Raw genomic sequence first — 16,779 nt, 5'->3', positions numbered from 1 at the left:
GTTTCAATCCACCTGTAACTCATCCTGGCCAGGCTTTGTGGGCTCCGGGCAGCAGTGTCCCAGCAGAGTGGGTGGGCTGGAGCTCCTTCCCAAGCTGGCCAGCTGCAGAAAGCAGCGGTGCTTCTGAGTGACCATCACCCACTAACCCAGCAGGGGATGTGCATACTCCTCCCCGTCGGAGGAAAGAAACAGAGATTCTTGGCTTCTAAAGCACTGAGGATGTAATTTGGGGTTACCATATGCTCACAATATATATTCACTTGTTTAAGACACTTGTTGCTTTGTAAGAGGATGGAGACAGCTCTGTGGCTTGTCTGGAATCTGATTTTATTTTGAATTATTGCAAGACAAACAGTAAGTTCAAACCTCAGGAAAACTCTTTCTTGATTGATTGGTGACATTTGCTTTCTTTAGTACTTCTCTCCAAAATGTTCAGTTTTAATTTTACAGTTGATCAGTCTGCAAGCTGCAGAAAGTCTTGAATCTCACTTCCACTGAGCAAGGGCTTTCCTTCTTTATGTTCATCATTTGGAAATAAAGGATTATAGCCACCAGAGGCAACAGTTTATACTTATACAGAGTGGTTATGAGTACCCCCAAAAAATGTTCTCAGTGGGGACACGTACCAGACAGAACCAAACAAACTAAATACGAGAGGGATGCCCTTCTGCCAGGAAAAGGAGGAGAGAAAAGGACAATGGATGGAAAAAAGAAAGTGCACAAAAGATCAAAATGTCAAAATAAAACACCAGTGGGGAACATAGAGCAGAGAGCTCAACAGTAAAAAAGAAAGTGAGGGGGGAGGAGCGTCATTAATAAAGGCCCTAAGCATCCCATTCTTCCCATGCATGTTTCCTCCTGTTCTTCCACCCTCAGTTAGCCATCTTTCCAACATTGGATGCTGCAGTAGGATGGAAAAGACAATAGGAAGGAACTGGAAATAAACTGGCTGCTCTATGCTATGCCTCCACTTTTTGGCACAGAAAGAAGCTTTGCCTATAATAAGAGAAAGAATGAGAGCACTACACTCATCCTGCCATCACTGAGTCCTGTGATCCAGCAGGAAGGCACAGACAGTCCTTCAATCAGTTTCATTAGAGCAGAACATGAAACAGCCTTTTAATCCCCGTGTCCCAAGAGGCAGATCCTCAGCCTTCCTGCCCTACTGAGAACACACCAGCAGGTGGAGGGAATGTAACTTTGTGGTGTCTTAGGCATAATGTCCATCTGTAATACTCTTAGTGGGTCCTCACCATTAAAAAAATCACCCTTTTGTTTGTACAGTAATAATACACTACACGCAATATTGTACAGAGGGACATCGAAGGCATATCATCATCGCATTCTTCTAAAAATTATTTCTGTAAGACAATTAACTTTGCCAAACACAGGACAAAGTGTGACTTGCTGGATAAAGAGGAAGCATTTTAAAAAGCTGGGCTGCATTGCATAGTTAATACAAAATTCTACTAGAAATTAAAACAATACCAAGTCAAAAGCCCTCAAACTTACATGACAGTTACTCATGAAACACTTCAATTATTTTTAAAAATAATGTATTTCTTTACACCTAATGAAAATGAAGTAAGAATACATACAATAATACTTCATTTTTACTATTCATTCAATCAATCTGTATTTTAAAGCTAGGGGAATTAAGAAACATGAAATGGGAAACTGACTGACCCAGATTCACCAAGAAGTCTGTGGCAGTTATTAACAGAACCCAACTTCCAGCCAGGAATTGGTTTTATCTTGATGAAAAGTGACCCACACAGACTGAGGAAGAGAGAGACCCAAACCAGCACAACAGAGAGAGGATATGACACAGAAAAAAACAGAACACTACATGTGATTTAAGTACCTTACCAAAACACACTCAATCTTTTTCTTAAAGACTCTATGCAGGATCAGGACCTTTTGAATAACATGTTAGTTGTGTAAGATCAGTGTTTTTGAAAGCACTTCTTTTGAACACATCCAAACCCAACCAAATATTGACAAAGTAACAACTGTTGCACTGGTTGTCTTCAAGATGACTCTTTAGCTTAAAATAAGAGCATAAGGTTGCTGTTGCTACCTAACACTTTTTACGTAATTTTTAAAATGCCCATTGTCATGAATGCCATGGCACTGAGTTAAGGGTTATTTGAGGAGACAGAAGAGGGCCACACACCAGCTGTCATTCCTTCCTTCCTGCTCTATGGTAAGGAGCATGCTGATGATATCAGGAACTGAAAAATTTCCATTTTGGGAGATTAATCGATTGGAGAGCTTTACAGTAGACCAAAAAAATGAGCAAATGTAGTCACCAGTCTAACTCATTAAGATATGTTCCTCATGTAAGCATAATGCAGGAAAAAGAAGGTTTGTGATGCTTTTAGAGTGTAAAAATCGAGCATTTACACGTTGTGATTGTTTTCATAATAAAAAGGCAATATTACAAATATTTTTGAAAGATGAGGATTCTTTCCTATGTTGAGAGGCTTTTGCTGCCGGCATTCCTGTGTCAGACACGCAGTCACACAGCGCCATCTAGTGCTCTGTGCCCATGCAGGGAGGAATGCTGAGAACTTTGAAAAGATATTCCAATTTCACAATATTTTGAGTGGCACTGAGGAAATTATTAGGAGAAAGCAAAAGAATGCCTGACTATAAATCAAGCATTATTTAACCATCATCAATAGGACATATAATCATATTTAGAGCTTATAGTATATTGCACAGAATCACATATTGTACCAGCATTTAGAAGTAGTTTGATCAGGTATACCATAAAAAGGGAGATGAGAAAGAGTGAACAAATAATTTAAATTATGCTCTGCTTTAAGGACAAATATCCGTTTCCTAGAGCTGATATATGCACAGCAAATGCACAGTTAATTTCAGACACAATTATCCCAAACTATATAATACTGATCTCATCTTCCTCTGTTGCTCATAGGATCAGACCTAATTTTCTGCTCCCTCAGCATTCCAATTGTCCTTTTAGTTTTTGGATCTAAATGGAAACCATTCAAGCAATAGCTTATTTGATTTTTAAGTAGTAATCAAAAATTTCACTCCGAACTTACAAAGTAAATGCTACTAGTGTTGGAAGTAATTCTGCTGCACTGGAGCACACAGGAAAAATGCAGTGATCTCAGTGCTGCAGCATTTTACTGTCAAACATCATGTGGATTGGCTGCATCTAAATAATACCTTGTAAGGTTTATGAAATCTTTGTGCTGTTTCAGAGATGCAAAGGGGATAGAATCTGATTTGCTGTTCTGCACAGCATAGAAGTTCCCTTTCAGAGCCAGATCCCGAATTTGTACGTGGCCCAAACTATTGTGCTTTTAATCAAAATTCAGAAGAAAATAATTCCCTCCACCTAGTGACTGTCATGAAGACCAAAATGTTTCCAGCAAGCAAAAGAGCCCAAGGGAAGATATGAACAGAGGAAGTGGGATGGTCTTTGATCAGTTTTGGCCAGTTATAAAACCTCATCTTGAGGCTACAGTTACCTGAAATGCTGTGACACAATCTGGAGGTTTGCTGCTAGTGGAATCAGAAGATCCTGCATCCCTTCTTTATCTCTCAGAGGTTCTGGCACTCATTAGATTCCTTCGTGACTCGATTCAGCTCAATAACCTGAAAGAAAATTATTAATGGTTTCCACTTGGGTAACAGACTGAGATAGTTTATGAAGATAGGATGTGTGTGTATGGAGTGGGTGTAAGGGAAGGAATCAGAATAATGGTGAATGAAAGTAAGGACCAGGACATTCCCCTTTTGCTGTTCAGTTGTAAAAAAAAAAAATAAAATAAAATAAAAAAAAAAATCTATGTACAAATATTTGGACTTCTAGTACTTTAAGCTTTTCATCTTAATTTTCAGTTTACTTGCTTGCTGTAAGGTTGTTTTCCATTCCCTTCCCCACCAAGGAAAGAATTCTATGCTTTGACTTTGTGTTTCATACACTCACCCCTCTGACAAATGAGGGCATGCTGCACACACTGCATGGGGCACAGTTAGGCCTGGTTTTTTTATGTTTCTGTCACTAATATTTCTCCTGGCATGCTGGGCTGTCTGTTGTTTTTTTTCCCTTGAAACATTTTACAAAGCCACTACTAGATCTCTCCAGCTGCCTCGCTACATTATTTATTTAGATATGTAATATGTGCCTTCATAAAGATCCAAGCACTTATTCTAGTCCAAATGTACAAACATTGACATATGTTAATGATCATATCACGTACTGCAAAATGGCACAGCTAAGCATACGAGGATTATAGGTACACAAGAGAGAGAGCTGTGGTAACAGTGTCCAGGTTTCTACCCGTACACATACTCCATAAGAACCAAAAGAAGCATAAATGCAATTACTCATTCAGCACACAGTTTTAAAACAGTTTGTAAGGAAAACACATATGTTTTGCCCCAGATTAAGCAGATATAGCACCAGCCGAATAATTTTTGTCCGAACTGTTCTGGAAATCATCTAGTGACATCTCTTACTCAGACGATTTGTCCAAAAATGGATGGGAATCTTCTTATTAACTCTAGTGGGAAACCTAATAAATGTCAAGAGGTTAACCTGGAAATAAATGGTGAAAACAACCTGATAAATATTCGACCAAATTAATTCTATGTCTATTTTTGTTTCTAGGATTTTCTTGATTGCTTGCATAGAAAGAAAGTAACAAGAATAAACACAACTGGAATCTGTTTGAGTGAGATTTTCTCTCCACTAAACAGCTGAATAACCCTTTAATCTTGAACTTAACGACAAACTTCATACCAAACAGGTAAATAGAGTTGTTTGGCCAGCAAATCAAAACACTTCTGCTTAAAAAAAAAAAAAAAAAGTTAAATTTTAACATGCGAACAGAAATGTCTGAGATTTAAAATGACACCAAATTCTTTTAACTCTGCTTCTGTGAGATAAAAATATCTTTTACTTTCTGAGCGTTTTCTTTCACTTATTTGATCATGAAGATACTGTAGATTTATGTGTTGTTTGTACTCAAGAGCACAGCTGTTTTAGCTTTTCTGTCAGACCCCCAGGATTCTGTCTTTATAATGACTTTTTAAAACACACAGTGGGTTTGCCTAAGCAAATTTAATTTGTATTATGCTCTGGATCCAAAAGAAAGAAAAAAAAAATGCGTAACAAAAAACTCCTCCAGCACCAACCACTTATAGAAGAGAGGGGATTTTATTTTAAATAGTCTAAAAAAGTCCTTTAGTCTGATATGGGTAAGAAATTGAGTACAAAAAAGTTGACCCTGTCATGCATGCTATTTAAATATATAATAGCAAGTCAAATGTATGCATTGTCCTTATCAACAACAAAGTAAAAAATAAAATGCATATTGTTAAATAGCAAACTACAGGAGCTTATTTCTATGAAAAATTTATTTGTGCAAAGAAGAGAAAGCAAGGTGACTAAACAAATCCTAATAAATCCAGATGAATTCAAAGTAATATAAGATGAAAACAGGAAGGCTTAGGGGCAATATGAAGAACAATTAGGAGATTTAAATAATTACATAAACTAGAAGAAAGGAACTTGTGAAAGAATCCCAGAGACACATAGAATCACAGAATCCTTTTGGTTGGAAAAGACCGTCAAGATCATCGAGTCCAACCATAACCATGGAGTATCAGGGGCAAAAACCACATGAGAAGGCATGTGGGCAAGAGTGGTTTCTTGGTATCACTGAGCAACAAGATGGCTGGTTATGAGGTAACTGCTCTTTAAACTGGAAGAAAACAAACACAGAAATAAAATTATAACAGACAGTAAACCAGTTCTAGGAAAAATTAATCTATTTAACTGTAACAAGTCATCAGCAGAAAAATGTATTCGCCTACTCTGAAAGAACTGAAGAATGAAGGGGTTGTGTTAATTAATAAAATTGTCTATTATGAGAAGAGGCTGGAGGAAACAAAATTTTGCAGTTACCATTGAACAGGTATTAGAACAGTTTATAACTAGGACAATATGCTTCTGTGTGAAGTAAATCATTAATAAAATAATTAAATTAAAATAATAAAATTATACAATAGTTATAATGATACTTGAATTAAAATCATGTCTCCAGGCTATTTTGGGAGAGTGACAAAATAGGACCAAGTATAACTAGTAGACACATCTGATTTGGATTTTTATGAAGCCTTTGACAACAGGCCAGGCAATACACATAATAAACAAGACAGTCTAGGTTCCAGAATATTCTGTCAGGTTTCAGTGAAAAACAGGTAAAAGTACAGTTGTGAGAGAAAGGTATTGACTACTTGTGTTAGTAACATGCGAGGATGGAAAAATTATAATTAACCTTTGAACTGGATCGTGCCATCTCCTCCAAACATTCCTGTCCCCTGAGAACGAAACAAACCAACAAATCTACCAAGATCCTTGCCCTGTTCTTCTACTGTGGAAATAAAGGTATCAGGTATGTCCCTTCCTGCCCACATGTAGCAATTTGTGCTGGACTCCAGATTCAGTTCACAATGCCCTGGTGAGTGCTTGGATTCAGAAGAACAGGACTTCAAAGAGTGATGGAATGAGAGGGAGGTTAAAAACTGATTAAGAACAGGGAAAACAACAATTACTCAAATGCTACCTTACTTTGAATAACACTGAATATTTACTATTTTTTTTTCCTGACAATTCATTTTTAAGATACAAATATTACAAGAGCAGAGAGGTAGAATAAAATTTATTTGAAAAATATGGACTTAATTCAGAGCTTGTTGAAGTCAGGGAAGGACTTCCAATGGCTTTAATGGGCTTTGGCTCAAGCTGCTACAGTGTAGCAAAGAAAACAATATAAACTGAAGTGGGATTTATATCCCTACTATAAATAATGTATGTAATCTCAATTACTGGAGGCAGTATTTGTATATATCTAATTTATCATTATTAAAGTGAGATTATGGCAGCTTTATGTGAGACGGAGGCAAATCTAGGTCATTACTGAAAACAGTTCATTTACATTATCCACTGTAAATACTCAGGCACTTCCATTCTTCATGTTTAGAATCTCAATCTTGCCCCCCTGTGGCCCACAGGAATATAGCACAAATGCACAGTATAAATTTGTCTGACTAGACTGAAAATTAAAAATCAAGAGCATGTATAATCCTTTTTGTTTTGTTATTTTTTCTTTCAATTTTGAAATACAAATATCAGCTACTGAAGGTACAAATAAATCCTAGAGGGACATTTGCTCTTCAGCTTGTGCTTACTATTAGCACTTGCTAAACTGTCAGCACCAGAGAAACAAACACGGAAGACTTCAGCACAATGTTTCACTCATTCCCTCTCACTAAGGATATTTATGTAGGCAACAGAATGTAGCTGTTCACACAGCATGATAATAGCTACAGTTGAGCTCAATTACTTTAGTTTCAGTGAGCATCGCAGTTATTATTTGTAAAATGGGCTTTGTCCACAGGACTACCCATAACTCTGCCTTCGGAGCTAAGCTGGGCCCAGCAGCCCAGGACAGAGTTCTACAGCCACAGGGATCTGTTACGACGGCCAAGCACCAAAAGGAAATTTTAAAATAAAACAGCTTAATATGGTCTTTAAGATAAAAAACAGCCACTTTGGTGTATTAACAAAGGCTCATGCATCGTCATCATGACCATCACCATCAGAAAAGCTACCCAGGGCTCTGGATGGCAATGCCAATCCATGGCTACAGACCTCAAAAGACAATTCCAGATAAAACAATAGCCACTCCCTTAAACAAAATAAACTGGCAAATAGGGTGCTTGCAAGTAATATGCCTGATAATAGATAATCATATTACAAACAACCACCCCCATAATTTTAGAAAACAAACAAATAAAAAATCTCACTCCATCTATGTACATGGGGAACCAAAGCATATAATATACTATTCCTTTACAATTAATTTGATGACCTAATAAAGCTTGTGTCACCTTTTCTACTTCAGCACTCTCTGCCTTTCCTGTGAAAAATAATTTCTCTTCAGACTAATTCATGTAGGTTTAGTAAAACCAGCTTCCAACCTGGTCCACTGTGTCCCTCAGAAAAATGTTCCACAGGGTTGCCAAATCCTTTCTTATCAGGAACAAGAGAACCAACCATTAATTTTAAAAAGGTTGTGTCATCAGCTATGGACATGTACACAGCCTCAAAGGGTTCACTCTGTTTTTTCTTATAGCAGTTGGACATGCAGTTACTAAACCTTATATTTTGTATTCTTTCTTCCTAACAACTTCTCACTACTAATTTGACATATTTATTATTCAGAAAGCCTGGTAAACTACAGCCCCTTGTTTTATCAACTAAAAAGACAAAGCAACAATGAAAGCTCCTAAGCTCCACATTTGCCTTGTCTTTCCCTGAGATGCTAAGCAAACCAGCTCCCTCTCAGCAGCCATCTGATCCTTTTGCCCTGTTGAAACTACCAACAAAGAGGAAATTAATGCAAATTGTGAAGCTGATTTTCCAATAGATTCCAGACTGAGACCACCAATGTGTTTCACAAGGGACATCAACTCATCATCAGATGGTTGCAATTTTCCAACAGCAACTGTCCTGGGATGAATTCAAAATACTAACAAAAGCTAAGAAATGTTCTTTATTTCATTATCAATTTTTACACCACTGATTCTTCAAGCTGGTGTTGTATTTTTAGCTATACCAGTATAAAACATCCTACTTAAATTGGTTACTTCAGTGCAAATACAAACCATAAATAAAATATAATAAACCTATGCAATATACATTTATTTTATTTTATAAATTATGTTAAATTGCTCTACTTCCATCTACAGTATGGTTAGCTAATATTTCCTTTCATCCCACCAGCCAAAAGGCTAATCCTCATAGCAGCTGTTACTACTCCAGTACAGAATGACTGTGAATTTAACCTCTCCTGGATATAGCCTAATAAATTCTGTTGTTTTTCTAAGCACTTCTGTGAATTAAAATGGACGTTGGCTTGCCATCCAAATTCATGAACAGGTCTGAAGTGGCTTTTAGGCAAGTCGCCAAATAACTTCCCAATTCCCATATAGGGTATTGCTCTCACTCCAGAGATCTTCCGAGCAAGAACTGAAGAACAACATCGTCTCCATTTCCTCAAAATGATCTTTCATTTTCTTAACATTATTTAAATAGATTAAGCACAACATTACATTAAAATAATATTAAGGGTTCATTTGCACTCATCGATTCTCAATGACTTTAACTTAATTGTACCAATACAAATATGAGAAGAATATGTCCTGCTGCAACCTGACAATGCAAAGGCCAGGATATTGAAAAGCTTGAATATAAAATGCAACCCACCGCATGTGTTTGGATACTGAAGAAGGATGAGGATGAAGATTTATTACTAGAAACAAATAAATGTTTCATCTGATGCTTAACTTTATGCTAATGAAAACCAATATGTTCTCCAAGACTCCCAACTCCATTTTCAATAGCAACATAATTTAGACTTGGATTTGGAAAAAGCAATGAACGACCCACTAAGCTTTAAAACAACTGGAAATCTACAGAATTCAAGCACATTACTTGTGTTTCCATATTTTTCCTCCTGGAGATGAACCATTTCTTGTTTCAACAGCAAGCCATCAGCCAGCTTGCATCAATGTGTGGCTTTGAACGTTTTAAAATTCGGAGTATTCAGGGTCAGTATACAGAGACCTGTCTGCTGATAACAGGTTTTATTTTTGTTTCACACACCCCTAACCACAACCGGTAAGACTGAAATTCACAATAGATCAGCTAGAGAATATAAACTTCAAGTAACAGTAAACTTCCAACCCATTGAAATAGACAAGGCTATAAAAAGTCAGTTGTTCTAACGAAATAACATGTCAGTTTCAGCTGCATACCGGCCTCTTCACAGCCATTAGATCTGAATCTGCTATATCTATTGGATTTAAAAAAAAAAAAAAAAAAAAAAAAAAAGGGTTTTAAGCTTGAACACAGTTACTTATTTTCTGTCCTTTACAAAAACGTTAAAGTTCTCTGAACATGGGAAGGCTGAACTCATGACCACCAACGGCAAAGACTTGTTTTACCAGGCCGAGGAGGCCAGTGCTGTGCAGGGGGGCACAGGTGCTTCTCAGGTGCTACTTTCAGACACTGATACTCTTGGCTGACTCGCTGTGTCTTCCAAAGTTCCTCCAGCTCCTGGGCCAGACAGAAAATCTGCCACCTGGCAACGAGACTGCCCTTCCAGTCACCAAGCAGAGCGACACTTGAGGTTTCTGATTTTGTACGAATTCCCGCAGCATTGCCCAGGCCCCGGGCAGAGCCGCCCCGCCGGCCGCCAGGACCGTGCGCACCTGCCTCCTCGCACCTGCCTGAGCTCCGAGCAGCTGCAGTTCACCAGCGGTTCGATCGCAGCAGCGTGCACCGTGTGAGAACCGAGAGGCTGCTCTTGTTTCCAACTGCTTGGTCTCCGCACGGAGCAGGGACACCTTTGGGTCTGAGCCCCGCTCGCTCCCGGCCGGCGCTCCGTCACACCCGCCGCTACCCCCGCTCCGACAAGAGCGACAGAACGAGCTCTCACCCTAACACAGCCCTCATCTCCGCCTCGGCGGCGTTTTAACAACACAAACGCATTGGGAGCGTTTTATTTGCCTTTCCCCTCTCAACTTTTCTCCCTCCCTAAGGCGAGGTCGCTGCCCGGGGCGGCCGTTCCACCCGCGGCGCCGCGACTCCGTTTCCCGGCCTGCCCCGGCGGGGCGGGGTGGGAAGGGGCGTGTGCAAGATGGCGGCGCTCGGCTCCGCGGCAGCGCAGGGCCGGCTGTGGCGGGCGGCGCGGGCGCTGTGGGGCTGGCGCGCGCGGCGGGGGCTCGGGCAGGACGCGGGGGCTGCGGCCGGTAGGTGATGGGGGGGGCGGGGGGATCCCCGCCCGGGTTTGGAACCTGCGAGCGCTCGGCGTGGTGCGCGCCTGCGGTTCCCAGAGGGCGGGAGGGGGCAGCTGTGCCACACGGGGCCGCGGCCGCGGGGCCTTCGCGGCAGGGGGAGGGGGCGGCCGCTCTGCCCCCCGCTTCTCCTGCGGGCTCGTTAACGGCGTGTGAACCCCCCGAGCAGGGAAGGCGGCCCGGCCCGCCTTTGGCGATGAGGCCGTGCAGAACCTGCTGTACAGAATGACCGGGCTCAACCTGCAGAAGGTCTTTAGGCCGGTGAAGAAGCAGCTGAAGCCGCCCAAGTACAAGCTGATGACAGAAGCTCAGCTGGAAGAGGTGAGCTGCTCTGCTTCGGCTTGAAATATTAGCAAAACCTTTGTAACGCTCCATATTTCTGCTTCATTTAGTGCTGCCGTTGAAAACATTTTGGTTTCTTTCTGTTGTTTCAGGTCATTTCCTAAATTAGTGAAAATCAGTGTTTCTTCACTTTAAATAGTCAGTTCTATTTATCCAGTTGTTCCTGATTTTTATGGAATATAGAAAGAAATAGGATACTTTGTTTTTCCCCTCTCAAGCGAAAGGTTCTGTTTATTATTCCCTTAAACTTGTGTTAACTGCCTTTATCTGATGCTGAAGTTATAGCCCTGGGAATCCTTTCACTACTTGTTTTAGTTGTTGTCAGACTATGGTCCAGGATGGTGAAGGGGCCAGTTCTTCTGTAACCACAATCACAGCAATATACAAACTGGTTATTGTCCTTCACGATCTGGGGGAAATTGACCCGACCTGAAATAAACTTGGTGTTTGCAGTGGTATATGTAGATTTTAGTTCTGGAACTTCTTCCAGCTCTTTGCCCAAGTTACAATAGTGGTATATTGTTCATGTGCAGTTCATCAGCCTGGAGATTTAATTAGTGTATCGCTTCTTCTCAACTGCAGAAAAAAAAATAAATTAAAAATGTGTCTCTAAATGTAAATATTTGACTCAAAATTGTATGCTAGCTTTCCAACAGGATGATTTTTTAAAATTTTAAAATTAATCTACTGGGGTTTTTTTAAGGCCACAAGAAAAGCCATTGAGGAAGCTAAAGAAAAACTAACCATGCCCCCTGTTTTGAATGAACGAGAGCCAATTGATGATGTCTTAGCAGATGATAAAATCCTTGAAGGAACTGAAACTACAAAATATGTGTTTACAGATTTAACTTACTCCATCCCACATCGTGTAAGTAACAATATATTAATTTAAGAGTTTTTAATTAATAATTTCAAAATAAGCTTTAGGTTTTAATAAAATTTAGTTATAGCAGTCTGCAAAAACGCTGATGAGTTTTAAATTCAGTCTGGTACCAGGCAATACAAGGACACGTATTGCTAAATGTTTGCTTCTAACTTATAATGGTAAATAATTCCAGTGCTCAAAAGCAGGTGAGGCTGGGAGAAAGATGGGGGAGGGAGGGGAAGCTGTGGGATAGTTAATTATATATCTATTTATCTATCTATCTATATTATATATCTATATATAGTTAATTATATATCTATATATCTTCTATACTTCCTAGAAGCTTTCTGTGGAATGGGATTACTGAGTACTGTGCGTAGTCCAAAAGATGGAGCTACTTCACAGTTGCAAAGATCTGGTGAAACGTTGAGTAAATGATAAATGAATACATGTGAAAGCTGTGAAGAAACAGTTGTCAAATGAAATTGTGGAGCATAAAGAAAACAACTAGATTTCTTTGTACTGTGAAACATCCAGCGTGTCTTAAGTACCAGTAATAAGAGGCTTGAAAAATCCTTAACAATAGTTATGATTCTCTGAAATCTCCGTGGTACAAACGTGTACATAGTGATGATCCTGTGAAATGAATTGCCAAGTCTTATGTCTCTTATTCTGGGAGCTCTCCCCACAAACCTGCTATTTTTTCTTCTGCCTCAGTGTATTGAAAACTTCCTCTTTCCTGTCTGCAGCCCTAGATCAAATAGGTTTGTGAACAAATCTGGGTATTGTTTAAATTGTGGTATTTTTTGTTTTGCACTTGCCCTTACTTGATTCTAGCATCTACCTCTGAAACAAAGTTAAAAAGACACTGGCATTCTTAATCAAGTATAAAATCAGGCCAGGAGCAACCCTAACTCCGTTCTTTGGTACTAGTTATGATATGTCTGAAGTTCACAGAACTGTAGCTTTTAGTGTAGGCACATGCACAGTTATGTCACCCAGTAAAATTAAGATGCAAATGTAGCACTTTATTAGCAGGTACCAAGGCAGAAATGATGAATTTAGTGCACAGCAACAATCAGACAGAAACTGCTTATTATTGTGGGTTTAGGTATAGAGGGATTTTGCCAAATATTAATCTTTTTTGTAATGGCTATAAAGAGAGAAGACTTTGGGAGATAATGCCCTTTTTTTGTGTTTTTTTTTGTTTTTTTTTGGTTTTTTTTTGTTTTTTTTTTTTGTTTTTTTGTGTTTTTTTTTTTTGTTTTTGTTTTTGTTTGTTTGTTTTGTTGTTTTTTTTTGTTTTGTTTTTTACATTTTTTCAGGAGCGTTTCATTGTAGTTAGAGAACCAAATGGTGTGTTACGCAAAGCAACCTGGGAGGAACGAGACAGAATGATACAGATATTCTTCCCCAAAGAAGGGCGCAGAGTTATCCCCCCAGTGATATTCAAGGATGAGCACCTTGTGGTAAGAGCTTCCTGGTTTTGAAAACTGACCATTTTTACTTGCTTATGCTCTCATAGTGAAACTGTCCTATTTAGATCGAGGAGCTCTGAAAAGCCAGTCTGCTTGTATGTTTTAAGCTGCTTGAATTCTGTTTTGAACAGTTATCATTGTAACTTAAAATACTGTAAAGCTCCAGGTTGGGACCAGGTAAATCCAGGCTAGGTGTAAATATTCTGTCATGCTGTAAGTCCAAATTTAATAGTTATGCATTAATGAAATGGTATGCAAATCTGAAAATATTAAGCATGTTTCAGAAACAAAAATTGAGAAACACTGTATTAGTCTCATCAGGGCAGTTACTACACTGTTATCCATTTTGCCTTGTGACTAAGGGGATACTCACTAGAAGTTTTGCCCAGAACAGAAATACTGTGGCTGCTGTTTTTATTTTGGATAGTTGGAATGGTGTGATACAGAATCTAGTCCTGAAATTTGCACTGTTGTTTCAGACCGTGTTTCAACAAGATCGTCATGAGGACATCCTTAACATGTGCATTGCGCAGTTTGAGCCAGATTCACCAGACTATATCAGAGTGAGTTCACTTTTCGCTTTTCTAATAATAATATTAGTGAAGAACTTTAGAGTTTGTTTTGTAAACATACATATTACTTGGTGATCAGAGTTGTTCATAGGTGTTCCTTCCCCTCCGTATTGATTACCTGTTATCCTCATGCTTTTTTTTTTTTCCTTTCTCTTGAATCACTGAGAACATAACTTCTATTGGGCAATTTTTCAAGTACCTTTTCTTCAAAGTGAAATTTCACCTCTTTGCTTTAGGGTTTTTTTCTCCTTAAAGAATAGCTTACAACTTGACAGCCGTGAAATGAAAGTTCAGAGGTTATGTCCCTGCCTCCCACCTTTTCAGTACATAGCTAGTATTTACCTTTCTCTTAACATAAAGGTGTCCATGCCTAAGTGCTAAGAACTGGGTTATCCCAGTGTTACCCTGAATACACCAAGTATAAAGCTTTAAGGTAGCATGGTTCAGCCTGTGGCTTACTCCTGCACTTTACAGAGGTCTGAAAATGGATGAAAAAGTCTAAATGATAGGTAGAGAGGAGAAATTGTCATCAAAAACTCTATTTGTGTTAATGAAATGGAAACCTTTTCTGTGTATAGGTTCATCATCGGACATATGACGACATTGAGAAGCATGCCAAGTATGATCTGCTCCGTTCAACAAGACATTTTGGAGGAATGGTGTGGTATCTAGTAAACAGAAAGCAAACAGATGGCTTACTAATAGATATGATCAACAGAGACTTGTAAGTGGTGTTTGTCACTTATTAATTCTGCTTACATAAACAATTAGAAAACAAGTTACATTGTTTGAAAATAAAAACAGTATTTCTCTAAGATTAGTTTTAATTTGCGTGAAATTTTAGGTTAGCTGTAACTTTTAGCCATATAGATGCTGAATGTAAGCACCAACCACAGTCCATGGAGTTGCAGGGTATTAAGCTACTTTTTTGACAAATTGGTCTTATAGTTCTTGGGTTTTTGTTTCCCCTGTAATTGTCATTGTAGTTCCAGCTCTGGGGTCTACTGATCTTAAAGCCTAACAATTTTATTTTGCTGAGCTCAGTTTTGACTTAAGGTTGACACGATCTGGGTTTTAGACCAATTTCTAAGTAGCTTAGGAACATATAGATACTTTCATTTTAAATAAATGGATTTCCATAAGATATGCTCCTAAACTTAGTCAAAACTTCCTGAAGTAAACAGTATTTACTTGTTCAAAATGTCACTAAAGCTAAGAGAAATTTGTACAATTAGAACTCCAAGTTGCAGTGACGGTGGCACTCATTCCCTAGTGTTGAAGCTAGAAACTTTTGACAGGTGGTCAGATCTTACTTTTGAACCTGAGGATATTAAGAAATACAGGGAAGTTCCAGTTTTGGTTTTGGAATGAAGTTGTTAAAGTGAAAATTAAAATATCTGGGAACTTTAAATTACCCAAATTAGTAGCAATTTTGCCTGCTTGCCCACCCATGTTTTATTTATGTTTAGGTTTATGTAAAACAACTGTTCCAGTTTTAAGTTCAGCTTGGGGTTCAGTGTCACAAGATTTCTAATATTATTTCTGTAAAACACGCTAGTTACTGCAGTTAGTGTCAGAAAGTCTCTCTTTGGCGTGGTTGTTCCAGTAAATACTTGTAACTGGGTAATTAATTGTATTTTAGAGAGAGATTGCAGCTTGATCACTGCTGAACCATACATCAGACTTAAGCTGCAGTATGGATAAGTTCATTTACCTTACTTGGTGCACATCGCTGTTTCCATGCTTCTGGGCTTCCTTCTTGTGCAGAGGTTGCCATTGCAATAGATGGTGGGATGCCCGTTTAGCTGTATCTGCTGACTCTATGCTCAGTGAAAGCAGTTTATGAAACCACAAAGTACATTTTCTTTAAATAAGTATTTAGATAAAGTAATTGCTACAAACAAACCTTTATTTGTTTAGGCTGGATGACGCTACATGTTTAGTCACACTGTATCATATGCTTCACCCTGAATGTCAATCCGCTAAAGAGGCTAAAGAAGGGAAGCTCCAAGGAGTTGATCTAATCAAGGTATGCTTTTCTACTCTAACAGTACTGAACTAGAGAAGGCTTTTAGACAGCCCAAGCCTATTTATTACTCTGAATTTTTTTTTACCTTAAGAAGCAGTTATTTAACTAGAACTGTTATACATACTAGGTTGGGTTTTTTTAAACTGTATATTTGCACCAGGATTGCAGGTGTAGCTGGCTGATCTGCCACTGGAAACTGTAATCTCATTATGCAACTATGCTCTTAATTGTACATTAATCTCTTTCCTGCCATGTTTCAGGTATTTGTGAAAACTGAATCACAGAAAGAAGGCTACATACAACTGGCTCTCCAGGCTTACCAAGAAGCAATGGCTACTTCTACAGTTTCATGAAATAAAACTTATGATGAACTAGGGTTTAAGTCTGTTTATAAACACTCTCTGTATAGGATTCCACAATAAATACTTTGGACAACTGTTCTAGAAATTTTTTTACTAAAAATAAAAAATAATTATTGCAACAGTTTGTTACTTTCAGAAATCCTGTAAATGAACTTAGAGCAGTCGTCATCACTTTTGGTTTGACATAACAATATACCCTGAGTTTAATGACTTTACTGTTGCA

The 16,779-nt window shown here is 38.6% G+C and overlaps 1 protein-coding gene across 1 annotated transcript; it reads left to right on the top strand.

Moving 5' to 3' along the window:
• Window positions 1-10,730: 10,730 nt before the first annotated feature.
• MRPS22 (mitochondrial ribosomal protein S22) lies at window positions 10,731-16,680 on the top strand. The gene is made up of 8 exons (XM_082057065.1): window positions 10,731-10,863; window positions 11,078-11,229; window positions 11,954-12,118; window positions 13,441-13,584; window positions 14,073-14,156; window positions 14,744-14,889; window positions 16,086-16,194; window positions 16,455-16,680. The coding sequence occupies exons 1-8, from the start codon at window positions 10,752-10,754 to the stop codon at window positions 16,545-16,547; spliced, it is 1,005 nt and encodes a 334-aa protein (XP_081913191.1). The 5' UTR covers window positions 10,731-10,751; the 3' UTR covers window positions 16,548-16,680.
• The last annotated feature ends 99 nt before the right edge of the window (window positions 16,681-16,779 follow it).

Source organism: Streptopelia decaocto (genome assembly GCF_964273445.1).
Source record: "Streptopelia decaocto genome assembly, chromosome: 6".
Taxonomy (NCBI): Eukaryota; Metazoa; Chordata; class Aves; order Columbiformes; family Columbidae; genus Streptopelia; species Streptopelia decaocto.
The sequence above is the reverse complement of the archived record's forward strand: the minus strand, read 5'-3'. Positions and strand labels throughout refer to the sequence as shown.

Coding starts and splice junctions, on each gene's coding strand:
- MRPS22 (XM_082057065.1), top strand. CDS start 10,752: ATGGCGGCGCTCGGCTCCGCGGCAGCGCAGGGCCGGCTGTGGCGGGCG. Junction 12,119..13,440: donor CTTACTCCATCCCACATCGT/GTAAGTAACAAT, acceptor ACATTTTTTCAG/GAGCGTTTCATTGTAGTTAG. Junction 14,890..16,085: donor GATATGATCAACAGAGACTT/GTAAGTGGTGTT, acceptor TTATTTGTTTAG/GCTGGATGACGCTACATGTT.